This window comes from Capra hircus, chromosome 22, assembly GCF_001704415.2.
Source record: "Capra hircus breed San Clemente chromosome 22, ASM170441v1, whole genome shotgun sequence".
NCBI lineage: Eukaryota > Metazoa > Chordata > Mammalia > Artiodactyla > Bovidae > Capra > Capra hircus.
This window is the reverse complement of record NC_030829.1, coordinates 52,449,013-52,471,836: the sequence shown is the minus strand read 5'-3', so window position 1 is coordinate 52,471,836 and position 22,824 is coordinate 52,449,013. Positions and strand designations below refer to the sequence as shown.

The window sequence follows — 22,824 nt, the reverse complement described above, 5'->3', positions numbered from 1 at the left end:
TAGAAATAAATATGGACAATAAAATAGAATTTTAAAAAAGAAAAGGAAAGAGAGAAGTGTAGGAATCAAACTCTAAACAGAATCACGAAAACGCCATCATAAATTACCAGATAAACTCACCCTGTGGGAAAACAATTGGAAGGAGACACTTTCCATGCAGCTCATGTCCTAAGGCTTTTAAACTACTTAACATGATATAAAATAAAGCAACTTAACATGGCACATTCACAATATAGAGTATTCCCTATTAAAAAAGATAAGCACATCTTACACACAAATGCAAGCAGGCAGATGATGCAGTATGTGTAGTAGACAGAAAGATCTGGAAAGGTATACACTGAGCTGTGAGTAGTGGTCACCTCTAGGATGAGCTGGATTTGAAGAGATGGAGCCAAGAAGAGATGGAGCCAAGAAGAGATGCTAAAGGTAGATTTTTACTTTTTCCTCTGTTAAGTATATTATCTTGCCTTTTGCAATAAGCATTTATTGTTCTAGTAATTAAGAAAGAAACCATTTCTGGATTTTCCCAGTGGTCCAGTGGTTAAGCCCCTGAATTTTCTGTGCTAGGGGAACTAAGATCCTGCCTGCATGCCTCCAGGTGCAGCCTAAATAAATAAATAAAAAGAAAAAATGAAAACATTTCAAACCAATATCAGACATTGTTACTGTTTCCAAAATATTTATGTTTAGTACAAAGAGTTAAATCTTCAGAGATTAAAAAAACATGACAATTAAACACAGTATGTAACCCTAGGCCAAAAAAAGAGGACACTATTGAAGTAACTGGCACACTTTAAATATGAACTATATATCAAGTGTATTATTATAAATGTTAAATTGCCTGAAGAGCATTCTTGTTCTCAGGTTATACTATGAACTATTTAGGTAGGGGTAAAGCGTCATGGTGCCTGCACCTTACACTCAAATGGTTTAGCCCAAAACAAACACAGTTTGGCAGAAAACAACAAAATTCTATAAAGCAACTATCCTTCAATTAAAAATAGATTAAAAACAAACAAACACAGCTATATATATTTTTATAAAGAAAGATAAAGCAAATGTGGCAAAATTTCAACAACTGGTCAATCCAGATGAAAATATGGGAGTTTTACTATGCTATTCTTAGAACTTCCCTGAAAGTTTGAATATTTTTTTTTCCCCCAAATAAAAGATTCTTTTCCCCTAGAGAGCGGATCTCTCTCAGAAAGGAAAAAGAAAGAATTCTAAGCCTGAATTTCAGTGACTATAGGTGTAAATGTTTCAGTTTCTAATAAGAATCGTCTCTCAGGGTCTTACAATAGCCCTCAGTACATACATTACAAAATAAGATACTCTACAGTATCTCACAAGAATTAACAGAAATTATGAAGCTGGTCAACTTTTTATTCTAGCATATGACTATTCTTGCTTCTCTGCAAAAACTGACAATGCTCACAGAACACTAAACATCAGGGTTAAGAAAGATTGTTATCAATATGTGTTGAGCAGTAAATCACAATGCATTACAATTTAAAGCGGAATTTGTTCTTTAGTCGCTAAGTCACGTCCAATTCTTTCTGACTGACTGCAGCACACCAGGCTTCCCCGTCCTTCACCATCTCCCAGAGTTTGCTTAAACTCATGTCCATTGTATCAGTGATGCTATCTAACCATCTCATCCTCTGGTGCCCTCTTATCCTTTTGCCTGCAATCTTTCCCAGCATCAGGGTCTTTTCCAATGAGTCAGCTCTTATGGATTAAATCAATTAGTCACTACAGTGAAAAGTGGCAGAAAAGATTTGAAACACCAAAGTTCCACTACAACTAGAAAGGGACAACTGATAGGTATGTCTTGGCAGTTTGAACATTTCTTAGGAAACACAGCAACTGCTCAACAACAGTTACTCGATACCCTTTTAGAGACATAATCTATCAGTAGGAAGACTCGTTGGCTGGAAATCTAGACGAAGCAAGAGCAAAAAGAGGGACATGAAATCTGGAGAGATATACTCTATCCTGAGCTTCCCAGGTGGCTCAGGGGTAAACAATCTGTATGCCAATGCAGGAACGATGGGTTTGATCCCTCGATTGGGAAGATCCCCTGTAATAGGGAATGGCAACCCACTCCAGTATTCTTGCCTGAATAACTCCATGGACAGTCCATAGGTCGCAAAGTCAGACATGACTGAGCACACACACACACATTCTATCCTAAGCAACAGAATAGCTCCATCAGGCTTACTGTGATCACCAGGAAACCCTCCAAGTAGTTGGCCTCCCATGTACTTCAGTAGCCCAAAGACTATACCTTGGCCTGAAGAACATACCTTGATCACTATAAAGCTATTTTTCTCTTATAAAATAACAAAAACTGAATTATGGACTGGCTGCAAAGCTCCTAAAGGTCCAGACTCTATGTGGAATCTTTCAGTTGGCTTCCTATGGCATCTCTAACCCCACTGTAACTTAGGTGAATTATGAGAATGCTATACGAACATGACTATCCCCACTGCTTTATATTTAATTTGAACATGCTAAAGTATTTTTGCCAGCTAACAAACTTTATTTTTGCCAAATTCACCATGCTTTTCATATCACAGTGCCTTATAAAGTACTGTTCTTTCTAGCTGCATTTTTAGCCAATACTAATAAAAGTTAAAAGTAATCACCCTCCAATTAAAAATAAGCAGATTTTTCAAAAAACTTAACACTGTCCTATTTCTTAAATCCTCATAAAACCCTCTGCAGAAAATACTGTTATGATTCTTACTTTACCTACAAGGACACCAAGGCATTACAAAATTTGCCCGGGTTCATACAGCTATTAAGTAAAAGAGGTGAGATTCTAAACCAGGAGTTAGGATACAGACTCCAACGTTTTGTGCCTTGGACCATTCTGGAGTCAGGTGAAGCCTGCAAATTCCTTTTCAGCTTAATATTTTTAAATATATGAAATAACAAAGGAGACCAATTACCTTTGGGACAAAAACCCCAAATGTATGATACAGTACTATATATGCTCCTCAACAATCTAGTGGTGGATCTCCGATCTACTGAAATTTCTATGTAATGATGAACGTAGATAATGAAGTATCTACAATAATCAAAACATATAAAAAGTCTGTGATTTGTACTAGCAGTAAAATCACAGATACTATATTATAGGCTAATAAAATCACAGGTTATAATACTACAGTTTTCTGTTTACATTAGTAATTAAAAGAAATGCTAACTTCTAGTCAGAGGTTAGTGAGGACATAATTTTCCCCCTAAGTTTATGGATGCTATCCATGTTAACACTGCCCTCTATATCAATGCTCTTGGCATTGCAGTTAAGAAAAAGAAATTCAAGAAGCCAAAGTAGTTGTCTGAGGAGGTTTTACAAATAGCTGGGGAAAGAAGAGAAGCAAAAAGCAAAGGAAAGGGAAAGATATACCCAACCGAATACAGAGTTGCAGAGAATAGCAAGAAAAGAAGACCTTTTTCAATGAACAATGCAAAGACATAAAGGAAAACAACAGAATAGGAAAGACTAGAGATCAAGAAAATTTGGAGATATCAAGTGAACATTTCATGCACGAATGGGCATGATAAAGGACATAAATGGTAAGGATGGAAGGACCTAACAAAGGCAGAAGAGCGTAAGAAGAGGTGGCAAGAATACGCAGAAGAACTATACGAAAAAGATCTTAATGACTAGGATAACCATGATGGTGTGGTCACTAACCTAGGGCCAGACATTCTAGAGTGTGAAGTCAAGTGGGCCTTAGGAAGTATTACTACAAAGACAGTGGAGGTAATGGAATTCCAGCTGAGCTACTTAAAAATCCTAAAAGATGATGCAGTTGAAGTGTTGCACTCAATATGTCAGCAAATTCAGAAAACTCAGCAGTGGCGACAGAATTGGAAAAGGTGAGTTTTTATTCCAATTCAAAGAAGGGCGGTGCCAAAAAATGTTAAACTATCAGACAATTGTGCTCATTTCACATGCTAGTAAAGCTAAGATACAATGTGTGAACCAAGAACTCCCAGATGTACAAGCTGGGTTCAGAAAAGAAAAGGAACCAGAGAACAAATTGCCAACATTTGCTGGATCACAGAGAAAGCAAGGGAATTATAGAAAAACATCGGCTTCATTGACTACACTAAAGCTTTTGACTGTGTGAATCATAACAAACTGGAAAATTCTTAAAGAGATAGGAATATGAGACCATCTTACCTGCATCTTGAGAAACCTGTGTGCAGGTCAGGAAGCAACAATTAGAACCGGACATGGAACAGAACACTGATTCAAAATTAGGAAAGGAGTACGTCAAGACTGTACATTGTCAGCCTGCTGTTTAACTTATATGCACAGTACATCATGCAAAATGCCAGGGTGGATGAATCATAAACTGGAATCAAGATTGCAGTCTGGGAGAAATATCAACAATCTCAGTTATATAGATGATACCACTTTAATTGCAAAAAGTGAAGAGAAACTAAAAAGCCTCTTGTTGAGGGTGAAAGAGGAGACTGAAAAAGCTGGCTTGAAACTCAACATTCAAAAACCTAAGATCATGACATCCAGTCCTATCACTTCATGGCAAATAGAAGGGGAAAAAGTAGAAGCAGTGACAGATTTTCTTGGGCTCCAAAACATATAGTTAAAGCTACGGTTTTTCCAGTATTCATGTACAGATGTGAGAGCTGGACCATAAAAAAGGCTGAGCGCTGAAGAATTGATGCTTTAGAATTGTGGTGCTGGAGAAGACTCTTCGGAGTCCCTAGGACTGCAAGGAGATCAAACCAGTCAATCTGAAAGGAAATCAACCCTGAATATTCACCGGAAAGACTGATGCCAAAGCTCCAATACTATGGTCACCTGATGTGAACACCCAACTCACTGGAATAAACCCTGATACTGGGAAAACCAAAGGCAAAAGGAAAAGAGTGCAGCAGAGGATGAGATGGTTAGATCATCACAGACTCAACCGACATGAAATGGAGCAAATTCCAGGAGACTGTGAAAGGATAGGGAAGGCTGGCACGCTGCAGTCCATGGTGTTGCAAAGAATCAGACACAATTTAGCAACTGAACAACAACAATAATCTTGTGTCCTTCTCTCTCTCCACATCGGATCCCTTGGTGCTCTCTCATCCAGTCTTGTGGCTTTGAATACTACCTAAGTGGCCGACTACAAAGCTTCTCTCTAGTCCAGACCTTTCTCCTAAAGTCCAGACTTGAATGACAATTCAACCAGAATATCTAAAAGGCATCTCAAACTTACCACTTCTAAAACTGAACTCATCCATTCCCCAAATGCGCTCTTCTCACAGTCACCCCTATTCTGGTTGATGGCAACCCCATCTTTCTCACTGCTCAGACCAAAACTCTTGGAATTATCCTTGACTCCTCTCTCACATGCCACATCTGATCTCTGAACAATTCACATTGGTATGATCTTCAAAATATATCCAGAATTCAACCATTTTTCACTATCTCCTGTTAACACCTTGCTAGAAGTCATGAGCATCTCTCTCAATTTCCCGCTTCCTTATATGTATGTATCTCCCTGCTTCTACTGTTTGTTCCTCTCTGCAAACTTCAGTGATCATTTGGAAGCTGAAAGCAGACCGTGTCACTCCTTGGTTGAAAACTCTAGGCAAAGAACTTATAACACTCTACAAAGCCCTGTGAAATCTGTACCCCACCCTAACATAATGTATTAATACTATTACTTTTTTGTTCATTCCATTCTAGTCATACTGAGCAGAACTCTCTAGGTCTGCCTCAGAGCCTTGGAATAAACTATTGGCTCTAACTTCCTCCCTTTTAAGTCTGCCTAAACATCACTCTCAAGAAGGCTCACCCAATGCAGCTCAGTTTACATTTCAACATCTACCCCAGAAATTCTGGATCCCCCTTATTGTGCTCCATTTTCCAAAGTAATAACCTTTGAACATTCTATATTATGTATTATCACCCCTCACTAGGAAATGTGCAAACACAAGCAAAATTGTTTTGTACATCACTCACCCCAGCATGCCTATGTTTGGCACAAAGTAAATATTCATACAATCAAATGACAGCAATCTCTGTAAAGGGTTTGCCTGTGTCTCTCATTAGAAGAACTCCTTGAAGACTCCAACTGGATTTAATTTGCAGTGTCCTCAACACCTGGTCCTGGGTCCGCTCAACAGCAGACACCCAATGCACAGATACTCAGGTCATTAGTCACTTTCACCTGAAACAATCCTAGATGCCTGAGGAAAAGCTAGGTCTTACAGCTGTGTCTGATTAAACAGTTGGTAGGAGACAAACAGAACATTAAGTTCCAACTGCTACTTCAATCAAACTGAATTTAAGTTTCATTATTCACTTCTTCATGTGTCTAGGAAATATTTCAAACTATCTACAGTCTGAAAAGGGCACTTGGTCATTCCTCCCCCCAGCCATTGGCACCACCTCTCTAGCCCACCTAATCTTTTCATGCTTAACATCCTACCTCTTAAGCGTTCCTTGACGACCCCAGCTAGAAGCACTTACATGTGTCACACTCTGTCAAGTGCTTTTCATATATTATTCTCATTTGATTCTCCCAAAAGTCCTATGAGGTTGCTTCCATTACAACACCTATTTCAAAGATAAGAAAAACTCACACTTAGAGAGATGAAGTCACTTGTTCAAGGTTCAATGAATGTTCAAACCCAGGTATGCCTGGCTCTGAAATCCAAGTTCTTTAACCACTATACCGCTTTTCTCTCTCCAGAGTTACACACCCTAACTAGCTTATACAAACAACTTCATAGGATTTGTTGTCACTTGTTGTTCAGTTGTTTCTTGCATCTGTTAAAGCAGGTGGTATCACTCAGGATGCTTCCTACCAAGACCCCTCCCAGTTCTTACAGTATTACAAAATAAAACATTTTATAATTCTCTACATACTCCTTGTAGATTAACACACACACCACACATATATTTTAGCACTTAGTCACTACAGAAATTAGAAATCTCCACTGTTAGGAAGCAGGACAGATAGAAAAGCGATAAAAAAAAAAAAAACTCCAAGACCTTATATAAAAAAATATAACATTTCTGATTCCCCCCACATTCATGTCCATCAAAGATGCACTTAAGTCCATCATTCCATATAATATGAAAAGCTGTATTTTCTTTCAAGAAGTTTAAGAATGTGATCCTTAAGGCTTCTGTACTTCACCAAACAACCTGGTAAAAGGAACTGAAAAGCAAGCACTTAGGACCATTCAGGAACTAGCATGTTACTTTGGACAGGACAAGTGCTCAACAAGCAGTTATTAGATCATGATACAGAATTTTCCTTTTTGTGAGGTTTTCCAAGTCTCAAACCAAGAGCCTGTAAAGAGTCATAGCAGAACTAAGCTGAAATGTGTCAAAAGAGCAAATATCTTGGAATCATTCTGGTCATAAAAGTGAATTTCATTTGATATCTCTACCAACTGTTTAGGTTTGAAATATGCCATACATTCGTAGGTCCAGACTTGAGCCAACACCAGCAAATGCAGTTTAAGGATAACTTTTCAAAACAATAGTCTTGGGAGGACGTAGGGAAAGAAGTGATTCCAGGCTCCGGAGTGGAAACTCTCTCAAGAAACCAGATACAGTAGCTGATACGGCCCTCAACAGCAATGTAAAAATGTCCCAGGCTTAAAATATACTACTGGTTTCTAGATATTTCGGTTTTCAAGAGCACTGTCTTCGTTAGAGACTCCTCAAGCGATTCCTGCTTCTTAACAAAGTCTTCACAAGTAGAAAGTCATCTATTCACGGCAAGAGGCTGCTGTTACGGAGGAAGTTGAGTGTCCGAAAGTGTGCAAATCTCATAATCTGGTAGAGAATGTATACCCCTCCGGAGGCTTTCATTTTCGGGCGGAAAAACAAACCCGGTGTCACCTCCACATTGGGGCCAGTCAAACCTCGCCACCATTACAAACCGAAGTGCCAAAGGTGCAGAATGTGAAGCCGGAAGCACTACCAGGCCAGGATCAAGTTCCAGGAGAAGAGGGGGAAAAAAAAAAAAAATCAAAACCGAGAGTGCAGCGCGGGCCCCTCGGCCGCCCTGGGCCGAACGACGCACGCAGGCCCTTCCGGTCAGAGCCGCCGTCGCCGAGAGGCCGGGCGACGGGCCGGGCTTCCACCCGAGCCCGGGGATTCGCGGCCTACTCTTGCCGGTGCCCCCTCGCCGAGTCTGGCACCAGCTGCTTCTCCGGCTCAGTCCCTTTCGTAGGTAGCGCAGCCCAAGTGGGCCACGAGGATCCGGGGGAGACCGCCGATCCTCGGGCGGGCCGGATCGGTACAGACGCGGCGGCGGCGGTCGCGCCGCCCCTCCCCCACCGGCCCGGCCCAACCGCCGCGGCGACGCGAGCAGCGGCGCCAACGCCGGGCCCAACCACCGGCCCGTGGCGGCCCGGACAAGGGGCCCGTGGCGGCGGCGCGGGCCCGCTCTGCACGCCGCCCGCGCGAGTTCACCGCGGGCCCATTACTCCCCGCGCCATCCGCCAGGACGCGCCGCCCTCGGCTCGGGCTTAGACGGCCGAGGGCAGCGGGAGGCCGCGGAGCTGATACTTACTCAGGGGTCGGGTGCTCGGGGTCGTAGAAATCCCCCATCTTTGGAGGCGGCTGCGGCGGCAGCTGCTGCTTCATCGGGAGCCGCTGAAGACCGCGACTCGAGCCCCCTCCCCGCGGCAGGGCGACGCGAGGGAGGGGAGGGGAGGAGGCCGCTGGTCCGACCGCGGCGGCGGCGGCGGCAGGGGCGGCCCGCGTCGCTGGCCCGCTCGCTCCCTCCCTCCGGCGCCCGCCCGCCGCTCTCTCCCCCACACACTCACACGGGGAGCGACGCTTACCCCGCCCGCCCCTTAGCCGCACAGGCCCGGCCCCTTAAAGAGACACGCGCCCGCCGCGCCTCCGCCGCCAGTCGGCGCGCCGGCAGCTGCCGGTAGCCCTCTGAGAGGAGCGGCGGGGGGAACAGCTGTGTGAAGCCCGCCGACCCGGCCCGACTTCGCCTGCGACTTCCCGGAACAATAAGCCCCGGGCCCTAGCGCTGCTGGCCCAGCTCGGGGCGGAAAGCTGCTGCGCCGCGACCCCCGCCTCAGACTCGCTGTGGCGGCTGGGGCGCTGAGGTGTGACACGGCGCGTCTCAGTGTTGTTTGCGGGCGAACAGCCCGAGCCCGCCCAGACACTACGAGCCTTCCTGCCCCGCCGCCCTCGAAGACCTGCCCTCCCGGAGCGCCGAAGTCCTCAGCGGCGCCGAGGGCCCCTCCCCTGGGCTTGCGGGCTCTGAGGTAAGGCGGGCGCCTCTTCTCCCTAGCCTCTCGCCCCCCTCTCCTTTATTCCTCTTCGCCTTCTCTCCCTCTCGCCTCTTCATCTCGTCCCGTCGGCAAGCACGGAAGTAGAGCTAGGCCGGGGATTCGCGCTAAAGCCGCGCTCTGGGGACGCCCCTTCCTCCTTCCCGCCCCCGCCGGGTCGGCTGGGCGCTCTGCCCACCGCCCGGCTGCGTCCCGCCACCTCTACCTTCCACCCCAACAGCTGGGAGCGGTGGCTCCCGTGTTCTGCGTGGTTCTTAAGACCTTGGAGGAAATGTCCTTTAAGAAAAGGTTATGAATTGCTTTCCTGCCCAAATGACGTAGTAAGATTAAGTAGGATAACTTTGGAAAGGGCTGTGGGTTTTATTTTTGGAAGGATAAAGAGTGTATAAAGCCATTAGCTAAAGGCTAAGGGGGTGGGGGAGGTTTCATAGGATCTGATCTTTTTGTAATTTTATTTTTTCCACTGTAATTTTGAATCGGATTTTATAAGCAACTGGATGGAGGTAGTGTTAGGAACTCAGTGTGTACTCCATCCCCCAAATTTATATGTGAAATTCTATCCCCCAAGATGTGGGACTTTTGGAAGGTGTTTAGGACTGGACTGTGGAGCTTGCATGAATGAGATTAGGGCCCTTATAAAAAGCCCTTTGAGAGAAGGAAATGGCAGCCCATTCCAGGATTCTTGCTTAGAGAATCCCGTGGACAGAGGACCCTGGCAGGCTATAGTCGGTGGGGTCGCCAAGAGTCGGACACAGCTGAGTGACTGAGCACACACAGATTTTTTACTATAGCCTTGCAGAGTTTCTGTCTTTTGCCTGTTTCTTCATGAGCCCATTGCTCGTGGGCTTCCCTGGTGGTTCAGATGGTAAAGAATCTGCCTGCAGTGAGGGAGGCCTGGGTTCAGTCCCAGGGCTTCCTTGTGTCTGGAAGATCCTCTGGAGACGAGAATGGCAACCCACTCCAGTATTCTTGCCTGGAGAATCCCATATACAGAGGAATCTGGTGGGCTACAGTCCATGGGGTGGCAAAGAGTCAGACAAGACTGAGCAACTTTCACTTCACTCAAAAGCCCATTGAGCTCACTCTTGTTTGTTCTGAGGATATAAGGAGAAAACTCAGTCTGCAACCCAGAAGGTGGCCCTTATCGGAACTCAGTCATACTGGCACCTCAATCTCCAACTTTCAATCTCCAAAACTGTTTAAGAAGTGAGTTTCTGTAGTTTATAGCTACCCAGTCTATGGTATTCTGTTTTAGCAACCAAAGTATATGAGAGTATAAAGCCTTTCCTAGCTCTTTTTTATATCCTATTTGTGTGTTTGTATGTAAACAAACACATTTTATATCTTAGTGTCTATTAGTGCCTTATCATCATTGTTTCTCACTTGAGGATTATTTGGGGTTTTTTGTTGGTTTTTTGGCATATCCAGAACCCATCTGACTCCCTTGGTTCAAGTGTCTCATGGCCACTTCTTTACAAACTATGAATATTGCCTAATTTTTCTGCTTTTTCTCATTGTAAGATGAGAATATTAACGTGGACAGGACCTCACTGTTGTGAGGATCCAATGAGATAATGTCTGTAAACTTCAAACTTTCAATAAATGTCAGCACTTAGGCACTAGAGTGCATTGATTAAGAGCTACCAGGTACTGTATACCCGCCCTGCCACTTTCTAGCTATGTAACATGAGGCATGGTTACTTTTCATGCCTGCAGTGCCTCATCTGTAAAATAGAGGTATTATCTACTGCACAGAGTGTTGTGATTATTAAGCTAAATTGTATAGAACATGCTTGCACAATGCCTCTCCCTGAGTAAAGTTATCTTTTAGGCTTTGAAAGAATAAATCGGAGCCCTATGCCTTGGATACCACATAGGCTATTGGGAGCCACTTCACACTGGACAGACTGGAAAGGACTATTATAATTATAGGTGGAGGTGGCTGAATAATGTTAAGTGTGAAGTGACAAAGACCTAAACTGAGATAAATGAGAAAAAAGCAGTCCGTTACAGGTCTCCTGTTTCCTAAATAACAAAGTAGATAGTTCTCTTGCAGGAGGTACCAGTTGATATCTATAATACCTAGTCTTAAGATAGCATTAGTCTGGTTAGAACCCAAAGCGATAAGCATTCTGAGCTGTGGGGTTCAGTGGGAAATACTAAGCCCCAAAGATAAATAAATGAACCAAGTTTTTACAGGCAAGATTGAATACTATTAAATGCCCTCATCTATGACTGTACTAGGAGTTCTCTGTACAACTATTTTAAATTCAAAGAGAATGCGTTCACAAAATGCATACTTAGGCCTGGCCTCTTGATCAAAGCTGTGGAATAATTTGGTCTATAACTGACCATCTCCCACTTTCTTGTTTAAGACTGCCTACAAATAAGTTTGTAGGAAAAATATCAAAAGTCTTGAAATGAAACATTATTATAAGAGGCATTCCATAAAATCCTTCATAATTGTTCCTGCCATTACTGTGCCTGTAGGCCCAAAGCACCCCATCTCAGGGAACCCAAACAAAGCCAGTAGTGACCCTGAAACAAAGTTGAGTCAGGCATTTCTTGCCTTAGGGGAGGTGGAAGGCCAAAGATCAGACACTGCCCCCAGTTATGCTCTTGGTACCTGGATGGGAAAAGAAAAATAATTTTTTAAGGTGGAGAGAGTACCAGTTGATTGCTTGAGCACATTTTCCAGAACTACTATGTGTAAACATAATTTTTGAAGTAATGTGTTGACAAGGTGGTTCTTAGGATTGGTACAACACAGAAGCAATATGATCAAGACAGCCAGCTATTTTGAGGTACCACTGGGTGGTTCCTCTTTTCAGTGTGCCAGGCCAAAGCTCTGCCACTTCAAATGAGAAGCTGGCTAAGGCTCTAGGAGAGAGAGAACGTTGTTTCCCCCTCAAAGTGACAGCTGGAGCTGAGTGAGGAAGCTGCCCCTACCTACTTAACCTCGCCTCCTACCATCCCATTCTGCCTTCAACAAATCCTACCCCCCACCTGAGGATTCTCAGAAAACTGTTCCCTGGGAAATGCCAACTTGGGAAGGACATACAAGAACTAGGCCTTCAGTCCTATGGCTCCCCGGAGTTCCTGTCTTTGCCAAGAGGGGGCAAGGTTGGCAGTGGCAACAAATCCAGTGTGAGCAGTGTGAGCCAGGGCAATGTGGGAAACTCTGTCTCTACCCATGTGCTCCCACAAATATCTTCACATTGGCAAAATTCGGCCCATTCTTAATGGCCATAGCCTGTGCTTAATAATGGTTCGCTGGTGTATAAAAGGTTGAATTTAATATCAGAGAGGCAGTTTGGGAGTATACGTGAATGATATACAAGACTGGGTTATATCAAGACCAAATGTTTGAAAGTTGAGATTTGCCAATACAAGGTTTATGAAGATCACAGCAGTTTGTAAGACACCTAATTACTTCCCTTGATTATTTATCTATTACCTTGAATCTATTCCTTAGTGTTAATGATCCTGTCATCAATTTGTTTTTCTAGTCCAGTGTACTTTTAAATAGAGGAATTGTGTTACATATTCCAGAAATGTATATTTCATTATTTGTAATGAAAAAAGAAAACTGGCTGTTACTGTAGTTGCACATTAACCGTAAAATCATGACTACAAACAAGTACATCCTAACATTAGAATAGAAACATGATTTGGGTATCAATGAGCTGTTATATGGGCTTCCCTGGTGGCTCAAAGGGTAAAGAATCTGCCTGCAGTGCAGGAGACCCGGGTTCGATCCTTGGTTCGGGAAGAATTCCTGGAGAAGGGAATGGCTACCTACTCTAGTATTCTTGCCTAGAGAGTTCCATGGACAGAGGAGCCTGGCAGGCTACAGTCTATGGGGTCCCTAAGAGTCAGACAGGACTAAGTGACTAACACGTTCACTTTCAAGCTGTTATATAGGGTTTCCCAGGTGGTGCCAGTGGTAAAGAACCTGTGTGCCAATGCAGGAGGTGTAAGAGACTAGGGTTCAATCCCTGGATCGGGAAGATCCTCTGGAGGAGGGCATGGCAACCCACTTCAGTATTCTTGCCTGGAGAATCCCATGGACAGAGGAGCCTGGCAAGTTACAGTCCATAAGGTCACAAAGAGCTGGACACAACTGAATGACTTAGCACACGCCATTTAATAAAAACTCTGTGTGTGTGTGTATGTGTATCTTTTGATTCAGCAAATTCTGTTTCTGAAATTCTGCTTCATAGACTATTCATACCAAAGAATATTGTCATCAAAAAGAAAAGAATTTTCACTGTACTAGATGTTCTGGAGGAGTTTTCATGAGGTTTGGGGATTTTTTGAATGGGAAAAGCAAGATTTTTAGACTTATATGTAAATATACATATATACATGCATACTTATTTGATTTTGTGAGGATGATGAAAGATATGAACAAATACATGCCATTTAGTCAAGTTGTTTTGAGAGCTGGAGGGAGTGAGAAAAAAATAAGGAAAAATTACTACTACTATAACCTGATAAAAATATATTGATCTATAGATGTTTGTATATATTTAGAGCTCCTTTAAGAAATTAGGAGAAAAAAGTGTGTATCTACTGGCTTAAAGGGGTGTTAACTTTAAAAAGTAAGTATTTGGAGTCTATGTCTATTAAACCAAGATATGCATGAAAGTGAAAGTGGCTCATTTGTGTCCAACTCTTTGCGACCCCATGAACTGTATGGCATGGAATTCTCCAGGCCACAATACTGGAGTGGGTAGCCTTTCACTTCTCCAGAGGATCTTCCCAACCCAGCAATTGAACCCAGGTCTCCCGCTTTGCAGGCAGAATCTTTATCAGCTGAGCCACAGGGAAAGCCCAAGATGTGCATACTAACATATTAATAAATGCTTGTGTAAGTATAACCAAACAACGAGAAGGGTGCAGAATGATACAGATGAGTTTGTTAAGATTACCAGTGTTCTGTATGTGGGGTATGAGAGAAAGAAAGAAATCAAAGATGAATCCTAAATTTTTACCTCTACACCTAGATAACTGGTGAAGACTTGAGACTGGGAGAAAGAGGTTGGAATTAATAATTATGCTTTCAGTGTATTAAGGCAGGAAGTGCTGATAAACATTCAGATGGAGATATCAAGTGAGCAGTTCAAAATACCCATCAGGAATTTAGAGGATTCCTCATAAGAAAATAGAAATTTTGGAGTCCTCAGTATACAAGTGATATTTAAAGCTTTATGACTGCACAAGATTTCCTAGGGAAAATGTACAACTAAAGAAGAAAAGCAGATAAAAAGACAGTACTCAGGATTGAGCATTTGAGAACTTAGCCTTCACGAGTTATAAAGAATAATAAGCCAGCAAAGGGACACAGGTGAAATTAATAACAAACAGGAGCATGTGGCCACATCAGTTCAGTTCAGTCGCTCAGTCGTGTCCGACTCTTTGCGACCCCATGAATCGCAGCACGCCAGGCCTCCCTGTCCATCACCATCTCCCAGAATTCACTCAGACTCACGTCCATCGAGTCCGTGATGCCATCCAGCCATCTCATCCTCTGTCGTCCCCTTCTCCTCCTGCTCCCAATCCCTCCCAGCATCAGAGTCTTTTCCAATGAGTCAACTTTTCGTGTGAGGTGGCCAAAATACTGGAGTTTCAGCTTTAGCATCAGTCCTTCCAAAGAAATCCCAGGGTTGATCTCCTTCAGAATGGACTGGTTGGATCTCCTTGCAGTCCAAGGGACTCTCAAGAGTCTTCTCCAACACCACAGTTCAAAAGCATCAATTCTTCAGCACTCAGCCTTCTTCTCAGTCCAACTCTCACATCCATACATGACCACAGGAAAAACCATAGCCTTGACTAGACGGACCTTAGTCGGCAAAGTAATGTCTCTGCTTTTGAATACGCTATCTAGGTTGGTGATAACTTTCCTTCCAAGGAGTAAGCATCTTTTAATTTCATGGCTGCAGTCACCATCTGCAGTGATTTTGGAGCCCAAAAAAATAAAGTCTGACACTGTTTTCACTGTTTCCCCATCGATTTCCCATGAAGTGATGGGACCAGATGCCATGATCTTCGTTTTCTGAATGTTGAGCTTTAAGCCAATTTTTTCGCTCTCCTCTTTCACTTTCATCAAGAGGCATTTTAGCTCCTTTTCGCTTTCTGCCATAAGGGTGGTATCATCTGCATATCTGAGGTTATTGATATTTCTCCTGGCAATCTTGATTCCATTGTGCTCCACATAGAGGCCATGAAAAGAAAGCTTCTAAATGAATTAACAAAAAAATGAAGAAGCAATATTGCTTTCTGCTCTTAGCTACTTTGCACACTTATCCTTGTATCGGTTCTCAATTGTCAGGCCTAGTGGGAAGCCAAAAATCTGCACTTCCATCCAACAAGAACAAGGCACTACTCCCCTCTGGGGTATCATAGAAGGTGAAATGGGAAACCTGAAATTTCACCCCCACCTGGCACTTAGGAGATGACACTCTATTCCATCTGGCCTAGTGTCAGAGAGGTCATTCTAAAATAGAAGGTTTACAAAAGAACCAGAGTCTCAATGCTTTGATGGTCCAGGATGCCATTTTAAAAAAATCATTCATCAGGAGAATTACAAACTGAATGACAAAATACAATTTTGAAAGATGCTGACACCAGAAGGATAAAGACAAATACCATATGTCACTTACGTGTAGAATCTAAAATATGACACAAATGAACCTATCTATAAATCAGAGAGAGTCAGAGTCCCCAAAAAAGAGAAGAAAGAAAAGCTCAAAAGTACTCAAAGAAACAATGGCTGAAAACTTACAAATTTGTCAAAATAGATAAACCTACAGATTCAAGAAGTTGAACATATCCAAACAGAATAGACCCAAAGAAATCTATACCCAGGTACATCAAATTTAAACTTCTGAAAACTAAAAAAAGAAAAAAATCTTGAAAACAGTGAAAGAGCAATAACACCTACAGGAAACATTTTTTGGATGGCAGATTTCTCATCAGCACCATGGTGGTCAGAAGGAAGTAGCACATTATCCAGTTTCTGAAAGAAAACTGTTAGGGACTTCCCTGGTGGTCCAGTGGCTAAGGCTTGGCACTCCCAATGCAGGGGGCCCAGCTTCGATCCCTGTTCAGGTAGCTAGATACCATATAGGCAAATAAAGATCCTGTATGCCACACTAAGACCTGGTGCGACCAAACTAAATAACAATAATAATAAAATAAACCTATGGGAAAAGAAAAACCCTGTCAATTCCAAATTCTACCGATGGGAAGATTATCCTTCAGGAATGAAAGAAAACTTAGAAAAGCTAAGAATTTGTCAGCAATGAACTTACTATAAAAATTCCTGGAGAATGTTCTTCAAGTATAAAGGAAATAATGAAAGATGGAAGTTTAAGCTATCAGGAAAAAGGAAAGCACGATAGAACAAAATATTGCTAGATACAATATACTTCCTGTTCTCAAGGTTTCTAAACTATGTTTGACGGTTGAAACAAAAAAAAAATCTCTATATAATATCTGATTTAGTTTGCAGTGACTATAGAAGAAATATCTAAGACAGTTATAAATAGGGGAGGGTACAGGGACTTAAAGGGAGCTACGGTTTCTATACTTAATTTGAACGGGTAAAATATTAAAAACAGTTTAGCTCAGTCGCTCAGTTGTGTCCGACTCTTTGTGACCCCATGAATCGCAGCACTCCCTGTCCATCACCAACTCCCGGAGTTCACTCAGACTCACGTCCATCGAGTCCGTGATGCCATCCAGCCATCTCATCCTCTGTCGTCCCCTTCTCCTCCTGCCCACAATCCCTCCCAGCATCAGAGTCTTTTCCAATGAGTCAACTCTTCACATGACGTGTCCAAAGTATTGGAGTTTCAGCTTTAGCATCATTCCTTCCAAAGAAATCCCAGGGTTGATCTCCTTCAGAATGGACTGGTTGGATCTCCTTGCAGTCCAAGGGACTCTCAAGAGTCTTCTCCAACACCACAGTTCAAAAGCATCAATTCTTCAGCACTCAGCCTTCTTCACAGTCCAACTCTCACATCCATACATGACCACAGGAGAAACCATAGCCTTGACTAGACGGACCTTAGTCGGCAAAGTAATGTCTCTGCTTTTGAATACGCTGTCTAGGTTGGTGATAACTTTCCTTCCAAGGAGTAAGCATCTTTTAATTTCATGGCTGCAGTCACCACCTGCAGTGATTTTGGAGCCCCAAAAAATAAAAGTCTGACACTGTTTTCACTGTTTCCCCATCTATTTCCCATGAAGTGATGGGACTGGATGCTATAGTCTTCGTTTTCTGAATGTTGAGCTTTAAGCCAGCTTTTTCACTCTCCACTCTCACTTTCATCAAGAGGCTTTTTAGCTCCTCTTCACTTTCTGCCATAAGGGTGGTATCATCTGCATATCTGAGGTTATTGATATTTCTCCTGGCCATCTTGATTCCAGCTTGTGTTTCTTCCAGCCCAGTGTTTCTCATGATGTACTCTGCATGTAAGTTAAGTAATCAGGGTGACAATATACAGCCTTGACGCACTCCTTTTCCTATTTGGAACCAGTCCGTTGTTCCATGTCCAGTTCTAACTGTTGCTTCCTGACCTGCACACAGATTTCTCAAGAGGCAGGTCAGGTAGTCTGGTATTCCATCTCTTTCAGAATTTTCCACAGTTTATTGTGATCCACACAGTCAAAGGCTTTGGCATAGTCAATCAAGCAGAAATAGATGTTTTTCTGGAACTCTCTTGCTTTTTCCATGATCCAGCAGATGTTGGCAATTTGATCTCTGGTTCCTCTGCCTTTTCTAAAACCAGCTTGAACATCAGGAAGTTCACGGTTCACATATTGCTGAAGTCTGGCTTGGAGAATTTTGAGCATGGCTTTACTAGCATCTGAGATGAGTGCAATTGTGCGGTAGTTTGAGCTTTCTTTGGCATTGCCTTTCTTTGGGATTGGAATCAAAACTGACCTTTTCCAGTCCTGTGGCCACTGCTGAGTTTTCCAAATTTGCTGGCATATTGAGTGCAGCACTTTCACAGCATCATCTTTCAGGATTTGAAATAGCTCAACTGGAATTCCATCATCTCCACTAGCTTTATTCATAGCGATGCTTTCCAAGGCCTACTTGACTTCACATTCCAGGATGTCTGGCTCTAGATGAGTGATCACACCATTGTGATTATCTTGGTCATGAAGATCTTTTTTGTACAGTTCTTCTGTGTATTCTTGCCACCTCTTCTTAATATCTTCTGCTTCTGTTAGGTCCCTACCATTTCTGTCCTTTATCGATCCCATCTTTGCATGAAATGTTCCTTGGTATCTCTAATTTTCTTGAAGAGATCTCTAGTCTTTCCCATTCTGTTGTTTTCCTCTATTTCTTTGCGTCGATCGCTGAAGAAGGCTTTCTTATCTCTTCTTGTTATTCTTTGGAACTCTGCATTCAGATGCTTATATCTTTCCTTTTCTCCTTTGTTTTTCACCTCTCTTCTTTTCACAGCTATTTGTAAGCCCTCTCCAGACAGCCATTTTGCTTTTTTGCATTTCTTTTCCATGGGGATGGTCTTGATCCCTGTCTACTGTACAATGTCATGAACCTCATTCCATAGTTCATCAGGCACTCTATCTATCAGACCTAGGCCCTTAAATCTATTTCTCACTTCCACTGTATAATCATAAGGAATTTGATTTAGGTCATACCTGAATGGTCTAGCAGTTTTCCCTACTTTCTTCAATTTAAGTCTGAATTTGGTAATAAGGAGTTCATGATCTGAGCCACAGTCAGCTCCTGGTCTTGTTTTTGTTGACTGTATAGAGCTTCTCCATCTTTGGCTGCAAAGAATATAATCAATCTGATTTCGGTGTTGACCATCTGGTGATGTCCATGTGTAGAGTCTTCTCTTGTGTTGTTGGAAGAGGGTGTTTGCTATGACCAGTGCATTTTCTTGACAGAACTCGTATTAGTCTTTGCCCTGCTTCATTCCACATTCCAAGGCCAAATTTGCCTGTTACTCCAGGTGTTTCTTGACTTCCTCCCTTTGCATTCCAGTCCCCTATAATGAAAAGGACATCTTTTTGGGGTGTTAGTTTTAAAAGGTCTTGTAGGTCTTCATAGAACCGTTTACCTTCAGCTTCTTCAGCGTTCCTGGTTGGGGCATAGACTTGGATTACTGTGATATTGAATGGTTTGCCTTGGAAACGAACAGAGATCATTCTGTCGTTTTTGAGACTGCATCCAAGTACTGCATTTCGGAATCTTTTGTTGACCATGATGGCTACTCCATTTCTTCTAAGGGATTCCTGCCCGCAGTAGTAGATATAATGGTCATCTGAGTTAAATTCACCCATTCCAGTCCATTTTAGTTCGCTGATTGCTAGAATGTCAATGTTCAGTCTTGCCATCTCTTGTTTGACCACTTCCAATTTGCCTTGATTCATGGACCTGACATTCCAGGTTCCTATGCAATATAGCTCTTTATAGCACGGGACCTTGTTTCTATCACCAGTCCCATCCACAACTGGGTATTGTTTTTGCTTTGGCTCCATCCCTTCATTCTTTCTGGAGTTATTTCTCCACTGATCTCCAGTAGCATATTGGGCACCTACTGACCTGGGGAGTTCCTCTTTCAGTATCCTATCATTTTGCCTCTCCATGGGCAGCGGTCCAAGGCCAGGGGCGGCGGCCAAGAGTAGCAACCCCAGACATCCAAGGAGCGGTGGCTGGGCGGGCGCAGGAGCGCCTAGAGGAGCTATTCCACGTTGAAGGTCAGGAAGGGCGGCAGTGAGGAGATACCCTTCGTCCAAGGTAAGGAGCAGCGGCTGCGCTTTGCTGGAGCATCCGTGAAGAGATACCCCATGGCCAAGGTAGGAGAAACCCAAGTAAGATGGTAGGTGTTGCAAGAGGACATCAGAGGACAAACACACTGAAACCATACTGACAGAAAACTAGTCAATCTAATCACACTAGGACCACAGCCTTGTTTAACTCAATGAAACTAAGCCATGCCCACGGGGCAACCCAAGATGGGCAGGTCATGGTAGGGAGGTCTGACAGAATGGGGTCCACTGGAGAAGGGAATGGCAAACCACTTCAGTATTCTTCCCTTGAGAACCCCATGAACAGTATTAAAACCAGAAGACTGTGTTAAGTAATGTATGTATAATGTAATATTTAGAGTAAATACCCCCCAAAAAATCTGTGTAAGAGATACACTCAGAACATTATAGAGCACTTCCCTGGCGGTCCAGTGGTTAAGAGTCCGCCTGCCAGTGCAGCAAACATGGGTTAAGCTGCTGGTCCAGGAAGATTCCACATGCACAGAGCGCTTAGCCCATGCGCCACAACTACTGAGCATGCGCTGTAGAACCCGCAAGCCACAACAATATACTCGATCCATATCTCACACCAGAAACAAAAATTAACTCTAGAGGAGTCATAGGCCTAAATGTCAAACCTCGCATTATAAAACTTTGAAAAACAGGGGAAACCTTTTGTGACCTTGACTTAGGCAATAAAAGCTCAGTCCATAAAACTACAAATTGATAAAATGGACTTTACCAGAATTAAAAATTCCTGCTTCTTAAAAGACAGTGTTAGGAAAATAAAAACACAAAGCACAACCTAGGAGAAAAATCTTTGCAATGCATATATCTAATAAAGAACTTGAATCCAGAATATGCAAAGAATTGTCAAAAATCACCAGTAAGAAAAGAGCACAATTTTTTAAATGAGTAAGAGTTCTGAACAGGCACTTCATCAAAGAAGATATCCAGATGGCAAAGAAGAACATGAAAAGTGCTCAACGTTATTAGTCATTGAAAGTGAAAGTTGCTCAGTTGTGTCTGACTCTTTGCGACCCCGTGTACTATATAGTCCATGGAATTCTCCAGGCCAGAATACTGGAGTGGGTAGTCTTTCCCTTCTCTAGGGGTTCTTCCCAACCCAGAGATCAAACCCAGGTCTCCCACATTGCAGGTGTATTCTTTACCAGCTGAGCTACCAGGGAAGCCCAAGAATACTGGAGTGGGTAGCCTATCCCTTCTCCAGTGGATCTTCCCAACCCAGGAATCGAGCTGCAGTCTCACACTGTATGTGTATTCTTTACCCAGCTGAGCTATCAGGGAAGCCACTGAGGAATGCAAATTTAAAATGGAACAAGATGTCACTACACACCTATCACAACAGCTAAAGTCGAAAAGGTTGACTATTTTCAATATGGGCAAAGATGCATTTTACTTTCTTCTTGCTGGTGGGAGGTTCAAGATGCAATAATTTGTCTTTTGTTTTGGAGGTGACATCCCCGACTACTGAACTAAAATTTTTTACTGATGTGGTGGCCCCCAATTCTTCATAAGATTTATCTTCCAGTCATTGTAGTACATAATGAAGACTCCGTGCTAGCCATTTATTGCTTATTTGGTTCATTAATATGATGTCATCTACATAGTGGACCAATGTGATATTCTGAAGAATGTCCATATTATTTGGATTTCTCCATTTTATAGTTTGACCACAGTCAAAGAGTTAAGGTAGCTTTGGGAAAAACTGTAAATGTACACCATCGTCCATTTCTAATGAATGTGAACTGTTTTTGAGATTAGAGATTGTCCAATGTTTACAGACTCTTTTAACCCTATTGTACTATGCAGAGCATCTGTTCATTTGGTTCATACTACTTAACCCTAGCATATAACTGAACATAATTTGGTATAGCCAAGTACCCCATATGGTAGAGATAGTTTTTTTTTGTCATTTTGTCCCTTCTGCTGCTGCTACTGCTGCTAAGTCGCTTCAGTCTTGTCCGACTCTGTGCGACTCCATAGACGGCCACCCACCCGGCTCCCCCGTCCCTGGGATTCTCCAGGCAAGAATACTGGAGTGGGTTGCCATTTCCTTCTCCAATGCATGAAAGTGAAAAGTGAAAGTGAAGTTGTTCAGTCATGTCCGACTCCTAGCGATCCCGTGGACTGCAGCCTACCAGGCTCCTCCATCCATGAGATCTTCCCGGCAAGAGTACTGGAGTGGGTTGCCATTGCCTTCTCCTTCCAGTTGCCAACTCAGCCTAATACAGTCTAATTTCTGCCTCACCAGACAGCATTCACAACTCAGAGAGGAAACTCATGCAGTAATTTTCCATGCTTTTTTAAAATTGAGAAATGGTTTGCGTCTAGAGAACTGATGCTCAGATCTTACTGAAAAGGCTCATTTGTATTGAGTTACACAAATGATGCCCTTTGCTACTGTTTCATCTAACCCAAGGACCTAAGGAAGTTGAAATTAATCCCAAGCCTGGAGTAATAAATTAGTAGTCTCTTCTTCCCTCTATGGACATCCTTTGTTTTTATTTTTTGGTTTATCAGTTATGATGGCACTAGAGAACTTTTTCAAAAACGTGCTCTTTCAACAGCAATTTCTTGACTCCTCTCTATCTGCCAAAACCTGTGGGTAGAAACAGAGGATACAGAGATAAATTAATCTCTGGCTTTGGGAGGCTCTCAGAGTAACTGGGAAAACACTTCAAACAGTTCAGGGACAGT

At 42.8% G+C, this 22,824-nt stretch overlaps 1 protein-coding gene and 1 long non-coding RNA gene across 9 annotated transcripts in view; one reads left to right on the top strand and one right to left on the bottom strand.

Moving 5' to 3' along the window:
* SETD2 (SET domain containing 2) overlaps positions 1–8,808 on the bottom strand; it is a 76,463-nt gene extending 67,655 nt beyond the window's left edge. For 2 of the 3 annotated variants that reach the window (XR_001919964.1, XM_018066849.1), the window contains exon 1: positions 8,571–8,808. Coding sequence is in view for 2 of the 3 variants with exons in the window: in XM_018066849.1 (XP_017922338.1) it covers positions 8,571–8,644 (74 nt within the window). In the remaining variant the exon portion in view is untranslated. The remainder of the gene's footprint in view (positions 1–8,570) is intronic. The other variant, XM_018066850.1, reaches the window with a different exon arrangement.
* Positions 8,805–22,824, top strand: part of LOC102173511 — a 55,341-nt gene continuing 41,321 nt past the window's right edge. For all 6 annotated transcript variants that reach the window (XR_001919966.1, XR_001919967.1, XR_001919970.1 and 3 more), the window contains exon 1: positions 8,805–9,282. This is a non-coding gene — a long non-coding RNA (uncharacterized LOC102173511). The remainder of the gene's footprint in view (positions 9,283–22,824) is intronic.